General features: G+C 41.5%; 1 protein-coding gene across 1 annotated transcript in view; it reads right to left on the reverse strand.

Moving 5' to 3' along the window:
* The window catches only part of ADAMTS17 (ADAM metallopeptidase with thrombospondin type 1 motif 17), a 181479-nt gene that overhangs the window by 85997 nt on the left and 77560 nt on the right, over positions 1-17922 (reverse strand). The window contains exons 9-10 of the mRNA XM_051628580.1: positions 8605-8745; positions 7213-7363 (exon numbers count right to left, since the gene is read on the reverse strand). Of these exons, the coding sequence (XP_051484540.1) occupies positions 7213-7363; positions 8605-8745 (292 nt within the window). The remainder of the gene's footprint in view (positions 1-7212; positions 7364-8604; positions 8746-17922) is intronic.

Consider the following 17922-nt stretch of genomic DNA (forward strand, 5'->3'; position numbering starts at 1 on the left):
CAACATATGGATCCCATATGAAATGTACCCTTATAGATATATATATATGGAGTTATACCAAAAGCTTTTCTGATCTACATTCAAAATACAAGAATGTTTCCCCATGGTCTTTCAGGGAGAAAGATAAAACGTCTGTCAGCTTTCAAAACAGTAACTTGCCATGACACACTGCTCACCACAGACAGATTTGGATGTCTAAACTCAATTGTAACCTTCAGTCAAATAGTCTCTCTAACAGCAGCTGAAAGCTGAAGGATTAGAAAAATCCAGAGCTCTGATGTTTTGACAATGTTAGCAAAAGGAAAACCAGGCTTTTCAAAAAAGCTGCCCAAAACACACTTACAGGCAGGAAGATGAGCCCCGACCTCTAGAGCAGATGCAGGAGAGATATTTGCCAAGTGAGCCATCATCTCTCCTACGAAAACTGCTCCTATGAACAGCTTTGCAGGACAGATTGCAAGAGACAGAGAAATGTAAAAATGCTTTCGAGAGGGGTTGGCCTACTGCAAGCTCTTCTCCTTTTCCTGTGAGGAAGTTAAACTGGAATTAATTACTTTTACACTGGAAATGCAGCATCCGGAAATTGTTTCAATCTGGGGGAGATAGAGGAAACCAGTATTTTGATACATGAGGAGTGGTTTGAAATGCCTTACTGGGAATACTTGAAGGAGGGCAATCTTTGAAAGCTAGTAGAAGCTCAGGGCTTCTGGAAAACCACACAGCTGCCCTGACAGTCAAAAATCAGATGTTAAAAAATGGACACATTCAAAACCATTACTTCTTTGAAAACTTAGGCCATGACTGAACCTCCTGAACATGCATCAGGCTGAAATAAAAACAAAAAGCAGCAATGGCAGGGACACTGCATAGAAAGGTAAATATGAAGGGGTGGTAATGAAGCTGCTCACAAGGAGTTCAATAAACAAGAACTGATCCTGCCAGACAGGCAGAGGAAGATTCTCATACTGCCAGAGAAGGCACAAATGAATAGAAATCCTTTTTTTTTAACTGTACATTGGGAAGCAAACAATGAAACAAAAACCACTGTGTCTAGCTTTAGCAAGTTCTGCTCTGAGGTTCATAGTACATGTACCCCACCAACAAAAGGCTTATGAGTTCACCAGACTATGCTGTTATCCAGATCAGGTGAAGGTATCTGCCCCTGCTGATGAAAGGGCAAGAGCTTCAGGCAGTTTTCATAATCAAGCTGATCACTTCCACCTAATAATGTCTTTGCAACTTAGAGCCTGAAATTCTAACCTTGCACTTTGCAACATCCATCTCTTAGTGTCTCCAGTGAGAGTAATGCTCACTCAGTAACTCCCAGTGAACTCCTCAGGCCTTGACACCTGATTGCAAGATACAAAAAGTATAGATTTTTTTTAAACAACAGGCAATGCTGCCCATAAAACAAACAAACAAACAAATGCCTGGGAAATAAAAAAAAAAAAAAAGAAATGAGATCATGGACTGCATTTCTTGGCCATGGGAAAAAAGAAGAAAGGGACAGTAAAATAAATATAGATACGTACATGCACTGTTCAGATATGGTTGTGAAGATCATGGGAGTTTTCTCTTGAAGTGTTTTGCAGATGAGAAGTTCCCAGAAGTCCAATGGGAGAGGTCTGAATGTCCTTCAAGCTTGTTATACACTATTTTCAGGCTGATACTCAATTGTATTTTGGCTAATTTCGTTAAGTTCAAACTTCAGCTGCAGATGCCACATCACAAGGCTACACTAATTCCTTCTCCCTTCCCTCATGTCTTAATAAGAAATGTAGGATTGCCAAGCTCAAGTGCTTGATTCTTCATAGGCACTCTGTATTATTTTTTAAGAGTTTATTATTTTTATATTCTTAAATTTCCACATTGTATTTTTATAATTTTATTTTGGTTCCACTCTCTCTTTTTATTTTTCTTCAAACCACTGCACCAGAATGTGTTTTGACCATCTTCCAAACTGAAACACATACAAAAATTTCTGAAGCATTCCAATAATTGTAAACTGGGCTGTGCTGCCCAGGCAGGAACTCTGCTTCTCTCTCTTTCTTTCTCTCTCTTAAACAAAAAGTATTTCCACTGAAAATAAAGAGAAAAAGCTCTTTTTTGCAACATACAGAAGCAGTGAAATAGGACACTTGAGTTTCATACGAAACAGGCAACGTGAAAATAGCCTGAATTTGAATAACCTGCATTAGGAAAACTATCAAATATGTATGGCAATGAAGTAAATTCTTACTTTTACTTCAAAAAAAGAGAAGCTTCTCATTTTATTTTAGAATAATCAGCCTTCTGTCCTGCAAGCCTCAAGAAATCCAAACCCTTCCTCTTCCAGATTATTATTGTTGTTGTTATTACACAGAAGCTAAAGTGTGTAATGGAAAATTATGTAGACAAAGTCCCTGGTTGTACAGAAAATGACAATGCAACCTATTATTTCCAGGATAAATCAGCCCTCAATCTAATTACCATGTTCTTGTATATATTCTATACATTACTAAATAATAGGGCTTCATATCATCGTCTGGATCTTGCAAATGACTCTGCAAAGTGAAAACAGACAGAGGCCCATTGATTCCCATGCCTGGAGTCCAAGAGTCCACTCTCCCAGTCTCTGTGCAAGATCAAGACCACAGACAGACTCAAAATTGCTTCATTATATTCACCACCACACCATCTAATATGAATACTTAAGGGATACCAAAAGTCCAACTGATAGTTACAATTGCTGTTCTTCCTTTACTTTGTTTTTAGGTTCCTCTCCTTTTACTTTTTAGCCCAGGAATCTAGTCAGACTCCTTTGGCTGACAATCAGCTTTATCCCCTTGGTCTGTGCTGCTGCCCTGTGCCTTGTAGATACCAGGAAATTATTCTGTATTTTTTTAAAAAACAACTTGAACTGAAGGAAAAAACAGTAGAGCAAATTCTAGCTGTCTTAAAATTTCTAAAAACAGTATCATGTCAAAATCCACATTCCCAGTTACATCTGAGTTGACAGTGTCCCTTTTTCAGAGAAAACATCTTTGTAGCAAGGCTAATCTCTTTCCACATGCTATTTTAGACTAAGCACATTTTTGACTCAAAACAATACAGAAAGATAATAGTTATGTAAAAACCCGCAAAAATGTGTTAATAATAAATAAGCCAAACACTGGATACAAGAGATAGAAATCACATTTTTTTCCACAAATATAATTTCACTGCAAAAGCCTCTGTGAATAGGCATGCCAGTCAGAAAAATAAACTCAGCATTCTAATTAAACACATGGCATCTTTTCATGGGAGGTTCTGAACACGGTGTTTTTACGCATTTCTGGGGGAGAAACACCGTCTCTGCTCTGTGAGAGCTTCAGCAGAAACCATCTGTGCTTCTCCTCTCACTGACAGCACTGCCAAATACAGGGGACAGAAAAGGGTTAAAGTCTCATCTCTGCAACTGCCTTCATGGCTTGAGTAGGGCTGAAGCTTTTGTTTCCTCTTTGGTAGGGGTCAAATGAATTCACAATACCTGATTCATAGTGCAGTGTGGACCTGCAGAACAGAGGTCAGACAGGTGGAATTTCCAGCAATTTACACAGCCCAGCATGTTAGCCCTGGACTCACATCAACATTTAGCAACCAGAATCCCAACAGATCCCTGTGTTTAGGGTACACTGACAATGCACTATCCAGTGTCAAAGGTGAATTGCTGTTGAGTTTTTTCCACATCTCGTGGTTTTGCTCAGAGCTTGAGAAAGACACACTCGTCTATTTAATTTCTGCAAGAAGCAACTTATCTTCCTCAAAACAGACATCACTGTGCAAACACTTTAGTGAGCCAAAAGCTCTTCCAGTGCTGCAAGGGGCATGAGTGTGCAGCCTCCCACTTGCAAAGAGGCAGCATGTCTAGTATGGTAGAAGCACATTTAGATGCTCTGCTAGATAAGCATTTGCATTGCTCAGACACTGCCCAACATCTGCAACAGGGAAGGTCAACAGAAAACAGGAGGAAAATACATAACTTAGCTACAAGGGGGATAACTACTGCAGGTTGTTGAGATACTCATTACCACATCTAAAATCATCTCACTTGAGAACTGCCTCACTTCTGTTGTCTTACTCAGTGCCTCAGATCAAAACTAATTCTTCCACAGAGCCATGAACACATTTACTGTCCTGATGATGGGCAAGGATTCACCCATCTAATGCTCAGGTTAAAGTTAATCCAATGCCAGCCACCTGGATGCACCTCAACCCAACAAAACTGTGATCAGAGAACACAACAAAATGGACTTGCTTTCCCCCATGGGGCTGGCAGGTAATTTTTCCATTTATTATTCATGTGGTACCACAATAGAAATGTTCCCTGCCTAACAAGCATCCAGCCTAAAAGCCTGATTCCACAGCTCCTTAAACAGGTGTCATGCACTAGTAAATCTGACCTAACATTGATGATACAGAACCAGATCCTGAGTTAGACATCTCGGAGGTCATATATTACAACAATAGGCTATGGTTAAACTGGTTACCATATTCTCATCGTTAGAGAGATTGTCTCATAATTAGTTAATTAAAAAAATATTAGTGTAATAAAATGCACATACAGTTTCCAAGCAAATGAAAAACTAATATCAAGATGTCTATATATCAAGAGGGCAATCTGAAGTATCCAGATAAGGCAGAACATAAATAGTTTTACTATCTAGCTGGTCCAGTGTCTGAGGTGCAAACACTGCCAAGGATTTAGACACCTGGCTCTCTCTGAAGGCAAATGAGATTATGTTAGTTCAAAACTGTGGGCTTTGATGCCTTTAAGGGAAGAGCTTACTGCACAGAATGTTTCTGCAGATTCTCAAAAATGTCAAAATTTTTGATTCACCTAATCTCTGAAATCCACTCTACCAGCAGATTGCATGGCATTTTTGAAGACAGGTCCTTTAGTTTGTCTGATATAATTCTGTAGCTCAACTATCTCCAGTGAAATGTTTTAATGTAACTCTTATATTAAATCAGAAAATAGACAGTAGACTCATGTAATCATAAAAAGATTGAGCAGGCTCATTTCCTGATGTTTATTTCCTTTTTGTAACAAATATTTACTGTCAAATGTTTATTGCTTTTACATTTGGATTTTTTTAATGCTTTATTGAATTAAAAATACCACATTACCATTGGCTAAAAGAGGAGACAGCTGTATTTGCCAATAATTTCTACAGCTAATGCCAATGACTAGTGCCAATTTTTTTTTTGGTTCATAGTTTTGTAGACAGCTTTGAGACTTACGATACAAGAGTTCTGCAGATGAGGCATGAGAAACACAAAGGTGAAGAACAACAACTTCCAAGGTTTTAAAATTAAAGCTGATCATTTCCCTTAAAGAATTTCCTTCCAGTGACTTCAAACGTCAGTTCAGAGTAGCATAACAGGAGGCAAATATTTAGTTAGATTAATGTCATGTGACATAATTAATCCAAAGCTTCACCATGTGAATACTAACACTTATCTATAGCTGTAATAGAAAAATATTTCTAAATAAGTGACTGCAAATTGTTTTTAATTTGCTGAAGTTCTACCAGGCTTTTCATTAGAAAGTACTGAAATCCTTACAAAAGGTGCTTTTCTTTGGGAGATACTAAAGGAGTGATGAAGGGAAAGAGCACAGTTTTCATTAGGTTGTAAAAATGTCAAATAATAAGACTAGTGAAAAATCTTGGGAGACACAAACACCTGCTGCCTGTATCTTACAGAGAACAGTGCTTCTTGGCTTGTTCTTCTGGCAAGCAACTTGTCCCTGAAGCAATTCCAGACTGGACACGAAATTTCTGCATGAGAAAAGTTGACCACCTACCAGTAGGCTGACATTCTCATTAGGCACTGGATTATCCAGAAACAAAATGTTTTTAATCTCAACAAAGGAAATAGCAAATATCTATTCCAACACCAGCTGAGCTGGGTGACACCCACACAAGTGGAATAACTTGAATCATCCTGGGTAGATCAGGGGTTTTCTTTACAGACCTATATTCTAATACTTTGCTTCCAGTACAGTAGTCCTGGTGGTCTGCATTTTCTTCATCGAGCTGGAAAATACAACCTACTCGGATTCTTTTCTTATTGTTTTATATTAGCTAGTTTCCAAATCCAAAATAAATAAAACAGCAAATGTGAAACTAAGAGCATGTTCCCAGGACTTGCATGTGTTCAACAGTTTTGTAATTTGGCACTTAGAAACCTTAGTTATCACTGATTATTGTTTTCTTTGTTAGCACTGTTTTAAGGTCCCAAGATTGTTCAGAATGGGAAAAAGGGACAAATACAAGTTACTAGTTAATGACAGCAAGAAATCTGGCTGCTCCATGCCTGTCTGCATAGGACAGAATGCTGCCAGCTGGTGCTGGTGACAGGACACAGTGCTTCATGACTTTCTTCTGGATATCTCAGAGGCCACAGTGGAAGTAAGCCTCTCTCCAGTCCCTATCTTCAAGTGGGATGCAGACAAGGTCTGGTCAGAATGAAGACATCTAATTATGTGTAAGACCTTAGAAAAAGTTTAGCTGTCTAAACGCCAGAGAACAAGTCAGCCTCATCTCAAACGTGGTCTACTTCTAGACACCAAAAATCAGTGTTTCCATTTTGCCAACCATGTGATACAAGCCGTGTTGCACCCAAATCCTGTTGCTTAGAAAACACACAGGAAGGAACCTAATTCTGCACTAATCTCTAAATGGCCTCATCAAACAAGCAGTCATTAATATTTCCTTGGCACAGAGCTAGAGTCAGCTCCTAAGAACATGTAGCAGTCTAAAACTGAGATCTATTGAAAGACCCAGACAGTCAGCTAAACTGACTCTGTGAAAGCAGGCAAGCACTCTTGTGAGAAGAGACCTTCACCTCAGCTGAACTTCCAGCAAAACAATCTCTCCTGAGTACTTCAGCAAATCAGTGTCGAAAGGGAACTGGTCCTAAATTAAGGCCAAGTACAAACAAAAGGTTTTCTGGGTCTGCTCAAGGACATTAACTAGACCAATGCAGGGAAAGGAGGAGGACTGCAGAAGTATGTGCTGATGACACAAAGGTCAATGGGAGTTTGACTACTGATCTTGTATCAGCAGTACTGCACACGCTGAAAATCCCACGAAGCAGTGCTGAGGAAAGTACAGGCTCTTCCACCATGCTTGACAGCTTTATTTCTACTTCCCACCCTATTTCCCAGCACACCCCATGAGCTCTTACCTCCATATTCTTACAGAATGTAGCATTGGTCCCAAAAAGTATCTGGCACTGCTCATCAGCACTGTAGTGCATTCCCGGCAGCTTGTGAGGGAGCCGCACGGCATACTGGCTGCGGGGGTCTGTCACCAGCAGACAGGTGCTGACCTTAGACCTGTGGAGTGCAAGAATTAAACATGCCTTTAAGGGAAAGCACCTTTGAACTGGAGTGTTAGATCACTGCTGGAGAGAAGCTGTGGTCCTCGCTTTAATAGGGAACTTGATGACCTCATGTGAAACACGGTGGTTTTTCCCAGAATACGCATGGAAGCCTTCTAAATCATTGAAATCTATGGTCCTTGGGAACTCATCCCTGGTTCCAGGTCTTAAGGAAAAATCAACTATACTCATGTTATTCTGGGTCAAATATTTGTCTTAACTATCCCTAAAACTCCAATGGAGACTCAATCCTGCCCTCAAGCTACCAAAGCTTCATGAGGCTTACAAGGACAGCTAGAAAGTCTGACCTGAATCTCCCTCGCTGAATTTTAAGCCCTTGATTTCTTACCCATCACAGACATAAAGGAAAGATTTTTCCCTTTGCCTTCACAACAATCTTTTGCCAACGAGAGCATCACTTTATCATCTGCCCTCTACGTGGGACCAGAGTGAGATCAGACGCAACATCTTTTTCAACTTCATGCCTTTAATGTAACAGCAGATATCCCATTTTCTTTCATTATTTTCCTTTCTCTCCCACCTCTAATTCCCAGAGGGAGGAATTTTTCATGCTGAATCCATTTCTTGCAACAAAAGCACTGGCCACTATGCCAGACACTGTCAAAGAGTTGCACTTGTAGGTCTAAGACCGCAATTACAGATTTCAGACAATTCCAGTGCTTGCTATAGTACAGGACAGAAATCCTTCCTGAAGTGCTGGAACACAATGGACTGAAATATGGAAGCAGTGGGAAAGAAATTTATAGTGGATTGTTTAAGACCAACAGTCACTGAGGGGAGAGAAAATACATCAGAATTACCTCGAGGCAAAATAAAGCTTCCATAAAATAAAACTATTTAATAACAATAATGTAAAAGACACAGCACAGAGCTGGCAGCATCCTTCAATGAATATGATTTTTTCAGGCCACCTACACACAGATTTTTTTGTAAAATGATGGTGATCTGGGATTGTTTTTAAGACAGTATCAGTACATTGACAACTGCGCACAGTTCTGCCTCTCTGCAAACCTCAGTTTCAAAGGGGCTACTGTAACGGAGACAGATTCAGATTTGCACATCCTAATGACACATGCACATACTTATTTTTAAAGGAAAATTGTTTAGACTTTCACTTCCAAATAACACATTGGATTCTTGCCTGACAGAATTTTTGATAACCAGCACAATCCTTACTTTAGGAAGTTCTCAAGGTCATCGCGGCTGCATGAAGACCAGGAAAGGTCACTTGGGTTCCTGCCCTTCACCCATTCTCCAGACATAATATGAGACCTCCCCGAGCAGGGCTGATGATCATCATCATGGCTCATTCCCATGCTGTTTGATTAAAACAAAACAAGAAAAAACCCCATCAAGTTATGTTGTGGCTTTCTCCTTTTCCATTGGACCTAGCAACGACACTCTTAGCAATTCTGAAAACAGGCTGCACAGAGCTGGAATAGCTCTACTATTAGGAAAAACCTTCTCTAAATTTGTGGTATTGTACAATCTCCCATCTAACTTTGAAGCTGATCCTTCTTTGAGTAGTGGGTTGGATCAGATGACCTCCAGTGGCCCTTCCAACCGAAATGAATCTATGACTCTACAACAGGAGCCTGAGGCAGAATCAAGCCCTCATTTCTTCAAGCAGTGTCTAAACAAGCAGCACGACTGCCCCATGCCAGTCTTAGCAGAATGTGACCTACTCAGCAAAACAAGCCACCTAACTGAACAGCAGGTTGGGTACCACAAATATACGTGGAGGAATTCAAACACATTCAAGTGGGGATTTCAAAATGTATTCGGAAAAATAAAAGTTTTACTTTACCCTCCATCCAACTTCCCACTCGGGACCCAATCTATCATGAGCAGAATCTCTACCATGGGGCTGTTACAGTGTTACAGTGGCTCAGTGTAAACCTCCTGTTGCCACTACAGGATGGTGAGACTCCTCTGCCTTTGTGAAGAGCCTTCATGGTGGCAAAGGGATAAATGATGTGACTTAGAAATGTTAAATCATACAGTTAGAACTTTTTGAAAGGTTAACATTCTTCCTTCCATTCCAACATGAAATGGAAAATGGCTTTCAGAGAAAAGGTGCCTCGTACAGCCAGTATCACTTTATTGCAAAATAACAGTCACCAGTTTGGGGCTGATGACACAGATTAATAGGAACTCCCTAGGTCTCCAGCTGGCTGGTCTGAGCAACCCAGGAGCAGTCCCTTTAGATATGGTGTTGGACTATCCAATCATGGTATTTGTCTTACAAATAAATGAGAGGCTCCTGTTTGCTTTCTGACTATGCTCTTGGCTTTGCTTCCCTCCAAATTTGGGACTCAACTGTTCAAAGCCTAAACATGACATACATTTCTAGTTGCAACGAACCAAAACCAGCTTCAGCAGTTTGATAATTATGGCTTAGATTAAACCACCATCTATGCTATTTTTAGCTTAAAGTGAAGATTACATGGTGAAGTCTATTATTTTAGGTTTATCTCCAGGGACATTATTATTTCTAGCAAAACTACATTTAACATAATTTTTAGACTCAGAAGTTCAGGGTTATTCTTGTTTTTAAACCGTTGCGGGTTTTGAACACAGCAGAAACATTAACATCAAGCACATTTTGTTTGATGCACGCAGGAATAATTTAACAGTCTATTAGTAACTCTAACTTCAAAACAGTAAAGAGTGAAATTCCTGCTCCACTGAAGCGAATGGGAGTTTTGCCATTGACTTCAATGAGCCTGGATTTCACTCCAAGTATTTTACCCATGTTGTTTCTACACACAGAGAAAGCTCTTCACATGCTAGGAAGAAAGTTCCAGCAATATTCCTCCAATGCAAATAAGTCCATCTAAAGTTCAGATTCTTAAAAGACAGGAAAGGAAGAGCTAAGTACCATGAAGCAAGGTATGTAAGCTTGCTGGAAATCTTCCAGAGGAAAGTTTGCCTGCTCCAAAATGCCAGTTTAGAAGGCTTGTGGGCATGTGGCAATTGTGTTAACTTTCCTAATAGAAACAGGCAGGTTTCCAAGGTCTCTTCTCAGCTTGTCAGCCTTGTGACTGCCACAGTGCTGAGACCCAAAGTTGGGTCCTTCAAGCTTCTATTCTGTCAGGGCTTTGTGGGATGGAACTTGGCAGCCTCCCCTTCTGGCAGCTTCCTGAATGGCCTCCTGGTTGGCACCTCAGCTGTTTCACTTGAAAAAGGTGAAAACAAACCATCCTCCTTTCCTGACTTTTCAAAGTGTTTTGGACTCCCTGCTTTTACCTCTTCCACAAAAGACTGCTGTTTGTTTTAGAGTTCCTTAATTAAGATTAATGCCTTAGCTTTCTGATCAACTTCATTTAATCTTTGTTAAATTTTTTTGAAAGTGGGATCTTTTTGTTGGCAAACAACAAGGGCAACAGTTGCTCATTAGTACATTCCTGTCCTTAACTTCATGTTAAAGCTGACCTCACGGAAGATGTCTGCTTAGAAGAAATGCTGTGGCTAACTTTCATTACTAGGCTTTGAATTTTGCAGAGGTGTTTGAGGCAGATAGAACATATTCCCTAAAAGAACTCACATCTCAGAGTTATTTACTGGCTTCTTCTGAAATTTGTTCAATTCTTACATGTGTGGAAATTGACACCTCTCTGAATTCCTCCTGATTTCTTAACAGAAATTCTTTTAAAAGTCATAAGCATAAAAGAATTGAGTCTGGGCTATTGGTACAAAGCAAAGTAGCTCTACTCTGTCAAAAGAACCACGCCAGTTTACATTAGCTTGAGATCTGGCCTCAAGGTACACAGGCAACCTCTCCTGGCCTCTGAGATGAGTTTCTGGTAGAATGAAACCAGCAACACCTTTGGAGCCTGTTTTAATTGGCAGTACAGAACTTTTCCCAGAATCTACTTTACCTTACAATGACTCACTTGAGGAAAGGATTAAATGACCTGCAGCACTAAGGCATACCCTAGTATGCTAACACATTCTTTTCTGAAGTTCAAGGGTCTTCAGCTACATCAAAGGAATCCGTTTTTCCTAAACACATAGTAAATGTAATGCCATGCTGACTCTTTTCACTAATGAATAGTCCCCTTCCTCTTAACAGAAACAAATCGGACAGGGCATTATGTGTTTGTAATAAACAGCAGTGCAAGCACTGACTCAGGACTTTGCATTTCCTTTGTGATCATCTAATCTTACCTGCTATTCAGAAATTCACATGGAATTAGAAGCTGATAATCAGTCTCTCGAAATATTCTGCCATGGGAAGAAGTTCTATTCTTACATGAACTGATCTTGAAAAAAGAGCCGATAAGAATGGCTCTTAGATGAGAAGCAGGAATGTCCAAACGGCACTACATTGCCCTGCAAACCCTGTGTGCTCTCTGTATCAGGACTATCCATTTTATCAGGAGCAGCAAACATGCTGCATGTTACCCTCTGCACAGCAAAGCCATTACAGATGAGCAGGACTCGAGTTCCCTTTGGGCTGTTACTACCACAGCCACTAGCTCCTTTCTAAGCACAGGGTAAATTTCAGCCTTCGCTTCATCACTCCCTCCTCCTGAAGACCATGAGCTTCCACAAAGGCAAGCAGGAACAGCTTAGACTGTCAGCTCTGAAACTCCTTTCATTCTATGTTTTTTCAGAGTAAGCACAACAGGACTCTGGTTTCACACTCCAATTTCTTTTCTAACATAAATAATGCATTGGTTATCAGTCAAAGACACTAAGGCCCCTCTGAAGGAGTCCTGCAGCATATTTATTGTTACTCATCACATGTGAGTCCAGAAACAAGCTGACTGACCAGTTTGAGTTCTGACCGTTAACATAATCACAGCAAGGCAAATTTTATCAGGAGCCACAGGGAGGCAACAACAACAGATCTCTTTGATGCTGTGTTGTTGTTTTTTTTTTTTTGTAGAACAAGACTTTAAAGTTGCATTGCTATGAATAAAAAATAGTATGCAGTCCCTCAAAGCCCTGGCCTCTCTGAAGTCTGTGCTCCTTTCCAGGACACTATTCTCTGTCGGAGTCTATGCAGCAATCAGAGCTGGGTCAGGGTGCCAGAATTACACTCTGGGCCTGAGCTGGCCAATTTCTTGTGTAACCCCTTTTTAGCTAAATGCAACTAACAGCCATTTGTTTTCCCACAGCAATGCTAAGTAAATGCACTTGCTTTGTTTGTTTCTGTCATTTGTGGAGCTTCTCCTCCAGACAGTTAATGTAACTAAACTGCTCTGTTTACCCTTGGTGTGTTTTCCAGTGTTTCCTGTTATTCTTTAAAAGCCCGCGCCAAAGAGCACCAAAGCCTGTGGAAAGCCTCCTACTGCCCTCCATGCACTGTGCACTGCACCTTCAAGATCTTAAGGTCATGTATACAAATATTCATCAGAACCACTAGGACTCTCAATAGATTTCCCATTCAAAACCCCAAATTGGAGTTTAAGGACAATGCCAAGGGGTGGAGGAAACTGATGTAGGAGGTGCTTTGAATTTTTTCAATAGCTACAACTTTGTGGCCAGTTAACAGACCACTTGAGAAATGCCCAGGATTGTTATCGTGCACTCCCCCTCTGGTGGGGAGAGATTATCAAGTTAGGAGAAAGAGGCAAGTTTCACAGAAAATACAACCAGCAGTAAAAGAAGGGCTTTTCTTCAGAAAAGGCAGAAAGAGGGTGGCAAGTGAAATAATTATGAAGAAGGAAAGCCTGAAAAAAACCACACCCAGAAGTGGAAACACCATGATCTCCTACAGACCCTCTGTTTTAAATAAGCACTTCAGCTGGCTCTAAGAGCTTTTCCATAACCTGCCTGTGAAAGCCAAACCATTCCATTTGCCTCCAAATAATCCAGGGCACATAAAATGCTGGTTCACTTTAGAAAAGAGTGACAGTCAGGTCTAGCAAGGCTACCCAAGGTGACCTGGCTGCCACCCCAGCTGCTTATTAAACTCGGGCACGACACACTATTAATTGCTCTCCATACAACTGGCCCTAACCTCAGAGTCACCAATTGTCCAAAGGACAGCAAGGCCATCCAGGTACCAAGAAGGAAGAGGACAGTGGTCTCTCACTTGTACTGACAAAGAAATCCAAGGAAGAGTTTTCTCTTCCTGAAGAACCAACTAAAAAATGTCTGCAACTTTGTAAGCTTGGCAAGCATTAAAAAGGAAGAGCTTCTTGGGACCACTTGCCCTACAGACCAACATGAACTTAAAGAACTGAGCAAAGGGCCTGTTACAGCAATGGCCCCAGTAGAGAGTGGGACAGGAGAAGGCAGTGATATCTCTTGCTCCAAGTGAAAAACTCAGTGGGGCCACTAAGGTATTTACATTCTTGGCTGATCTTTGTTGGAAAGCACATTTTCTCTACCTGTGTTTATAACAGGAGGCTCTTAGCCTGCAGATGTTCTCTAAAAGACTCTGTTCCTGCAAGGCAACAGTGAACTGCTGCAAGCTGTATGCAGCATGTCGCAGCAGGATAGGTCACTACTGACCTTCTCAAAAGAGCATATGAGAGAAGCCATTCCCTGTGACCCAGCTTGCCATGACTCACCCAGAGGTAACGCAGCAGTTACTGCAGAGCCAGGATTAAGCACAAGATTTCTTTCTAAGCCCCACTGGAGAAACAAAAATGAGAGAGCAGACTGGACAACGTCCTCCATAGTGTGAGAGGGAATGGAGAAGGGGAGCTGTAATTTATCCTCTCTGGCATTTCAGTGTGGGCAGGATGACAGGGCCCCATGAAAGCCTGCTATTTAAACATGCTGTGGGCACAAATGCCATCTGTGTATCCATATGAAGGACATAACTGAAGGGCAAAATTCCTCCCCCTTCCCACTTCCTATAGGGTCTCTATAAATGATTGAGAAGGGAGTCCCGTTTCTATAGTCCATCCAATCTCAACCACAAAGGAAGATGCTGGTATGGAAGGAGGTTATACAAGGTGCATGCCTGACAGCTGAGAACATTAAACACGGCCATTAAACTCGAATCAATATAGGTCACTAAGCAGAGAACGTACGTCAACAGCTCTCAGCAGCTACTAACTTGGGCTGGATTTGAACCAGCAACTTAGAAGTGGGAGAAAATATATATCACATAATCAAGCCTGTGAGCCGTCCAGTCCCAAATCGAGTTCAATGTTAGGAATTTTTATTAACGTTTGAAATTGAAGCTGCATCACTGGAAAGATGCCTACTTCTGAAATGGTTCAACATGTTCAACATTTCAATATAAAATGCTGATATCTTGCAAGTTATGAGGTTCCCAACCGGTTGAGAATAAAGGCACAAGAGTGGCTGAAGTGAAATGGGGTTGCTCATTAGAGCTGGAATTATAATAATCATAGGAGCTGCAGTGAAAAATGAGGACAGTAAGTTTTTAGAGAGTGACCTAGGAAGGTGATGCATCTGCAAAGCAACCAAAGAGAGGCAGAGACAGCCAGAAGGGTCAGAAGGGAATCCAAGTGAGGCTTGGATGGAGGGCAAACTAACAAATGCTGGGAAAACATGCTGAGGTGAGCTGAGCTGGGGAGGAGGCAATGAAACAGCTTGCATAACCTTCTCACAAAAACAACAGCCACCAAGACTGTTGGTTTAATGGAAAACAGGCTTTTTCACCTTGTGCTTTTCAAACATGTAAACACAGTTGCTTAAAAGTAACTCTGCTATTTCAGAAGCTGTCAAGAGGTACTTTGGGAAGCTGTGATGAAGAGCTGGAGACGACCCTACTTAGAAGTAATAAAAGATGGTCATTGTGTACATAATGTTATCTAGAACAGGGGTGTTGAGGATGGGTGCTGAGCTATTTGCTTTTTTTTTTTTATCAGAAGACTCAACATTTATAGGGAGCCATGACTACTGAACTCTTGTTTTCATAACCAAGTTTATAGCACCCTCCAATAATGAAGTAACCGGATATTTTATATGGTTATCTACCCATCAAACAGCCAAGAAGTCAACATCAGTGAGTGAGAACACACGAATGCCTATGGTGAATAACAGCATGGAAAGCTGTGGTTTATTCAGCTGCATGACAGATCCAGCCCTTTATGATATGGTTTTCATTTAAAAAGAATTAGTTCTTTTGCCATGGAATCTGGAAGGCAGCAAGTATGAGCTTGTGCCACAAGGGACAGATAGCACACATGGGAGGCTGACACGGCAGGAACAGGCAGTGTGTGGCCTTTTACTCAACCAAACATTTCATCTAAAAGCTTGTTGCCCATGAGATCCTAGATAGGTGTAACAGGGCTGGCCAAACCCCACTGTTATCAATGATAGTCCTTTTATATGGTTTGATGGAAGTTAGACCAGAGCCATGAAGAACAAGGTGAATCATCTTATGATCTGCCTCTCCCCAGCAATAATATCACATGCTGACACTACTCACTGCTTTTTCCAGTGGACACTTGCTCATGAGATCCTCTCTCTCAAATCCTTGCCTCTTTTGCAGAGTGTCTGATGCCCTGCTTGATGTATTCCAAGATTTTTTTGGTAAGATGCAGGAATCTAGTTGTGATGCAACTGAACACTTAACCATTCCAATGGCCTGCCTCTACTGCACCTGATTTTGTAGGATGTGGTTCCAGCATAGCAACCTTGTCCTGAAAAAGCTTCACATTGTTTCTGGTAAAAATCAGCAGGTTCTGAGAATGCAGAGGGTAGTGTGCCATCTGGCAAAAAAAGGAGTGTCCCACCAAACACAGAGTCTTAGGAAAAGTTGAAGTTGATCAATACTTGCACAAATAAACTCAGTGGAAACTGCCAATAGAAGAGGCAGCATTACCTCAAGAAAACATCCTTCTTCCTAATATTAATGCTCCTTCCTTTCCAAATCCTATGTAGTAGCTAAGACAAACCTCTAAACAGGAGAGCTGTCAACCAGAGTAGCTCCAGCAGTCTGCACTCACACTCAGAAAGGACTGTGATTGCACAGCAATTGCACAGCACAGTATAAACCATTCAGTACCAACCCTCTCAGCACAGGCAGGGGCCTGGGCTCTTCAGAATCCCATCCCTCTGAGGGAAGACTTTTAAAGATGCAAAGTAAGGAACAACTCCCTGCTCTGAGGGGTGAGCATGTCATGGCTGTAACAGCCCATCCTCTACTGCGTAAGGGCTCAGAATTGGCCACAGTGGTCCAGCCTGATCCTGCTGATGCAGAGGGGACTCACCTGAACCTACCAGGCAATGGAGACGTGGGAAAGGCTCATGCAACGACTCCAATTCCATGACCACTATTCCCAGTATCACATGGGAATGACTGCGAGGGCTCCACATGCTCCCACTCTGCCCTCACACTCTCCTAACAGGATCAGGAGCTCAGCACACTTACGCTTAGAGTAACAATTTCACTGTCTATTGTGTTCATCAGAGCTCACAATGGCTTCAATTCCTACCTTTTTTTGGCCCTGTGGGCCTTAACATCACACAGCATATTCATTCCTAGCCCCTTTATACTCCTAGAGCACTAACCCAGCTGCACAGCAGTCATCCACCCAGACGCTCAGCATTTCTAAACCCTTTCACATGCCAACAGCATGAAAAGGCAACAGGTTCCTGACACAACAGCATTGTTAAGCATCAAAGATTGCCTTAACAGTCCAATTCTTGTTGAAGGGGTAAACACAGATATATCAAAAAACACTCACTGTAAAGTAGACATCAGTGACTCTTTGCTGGGAATCTCCAGCTATCAATTAAGAGAAACTGGCTACTTGTCATGATCACCCTAGAGCAAGAATAAAGTTATCTGAGAGCCAAAGGGCCCCATGACAATGTATGCACTGAGCTGCTTCCTTTCCCTCCACAAGATTTAATCCACTTCTTGGACATAAAAATGCTCTATTATTGCTTACTTCAGTCTGGCTTCAGAAAGCAGGGAATTGTTGCAAAAGGAACACAGTGACTATGAATGAGACAGTGCTGGGCAGAGAAACATGGCTCATTTCTCTTTTTCTGGTGAGCAGAGGCTGCTGTGCTCCATCTGTAGCTCCTTGTATGCTGAAGGCACCCTGGTGCATCGCTGAAGTAACATGCTGAAGGGTAAAAAGCTGTTTGCTTTCAGCACGGCCTGAAGTGGGTGAGAACGAGACCTCAGAAAATGTGACATGCATTTCCTCAGAAGATGAAAAGGGAATATAAACTGCAGGGTGGAAAAAAGACAAACCCCTGGGATAGCTGGGTGGGATTTCCCACCCACTAGGGAAGAAACACAAAAGCTCAGTAAGAACAGCTGATGTCTTTGTCATTTAAAGTGTTAGCAACCCAAGGGGAAGCTCTTGCATGCAACCACTTGAGTGCACTTTTCTAAAACTCCTGTGGAAGCAGTGAAAGCCTCCAGTCAACTACATTAATGACTGAAGGGCAAACCTGAACAAAGAGATGCAACACAAGACACCCTTAAAAGAGGAAGCAAGGAGAACTGAGAGACGGTGGAGCACATTTGCCAAATGTGTGCAACACAAGTAACTGCAGATGTCCCACACTCTGCCCCATCAGGAAGCCACCCACTGCCAA

Source organism: Apus apus, chromosome 10, assembly GCF_020740795.1.
Source record: "Apus apus isolate bApuApu2 chromosome 10, bApuApu2.pri.cur, whole genome shotgun sequence".
Lineage (NCBI taxonomy): Eukaryota > Metazoa > Chordata > Aves > Apodiformes > Apodidae > Apus > Apus apus.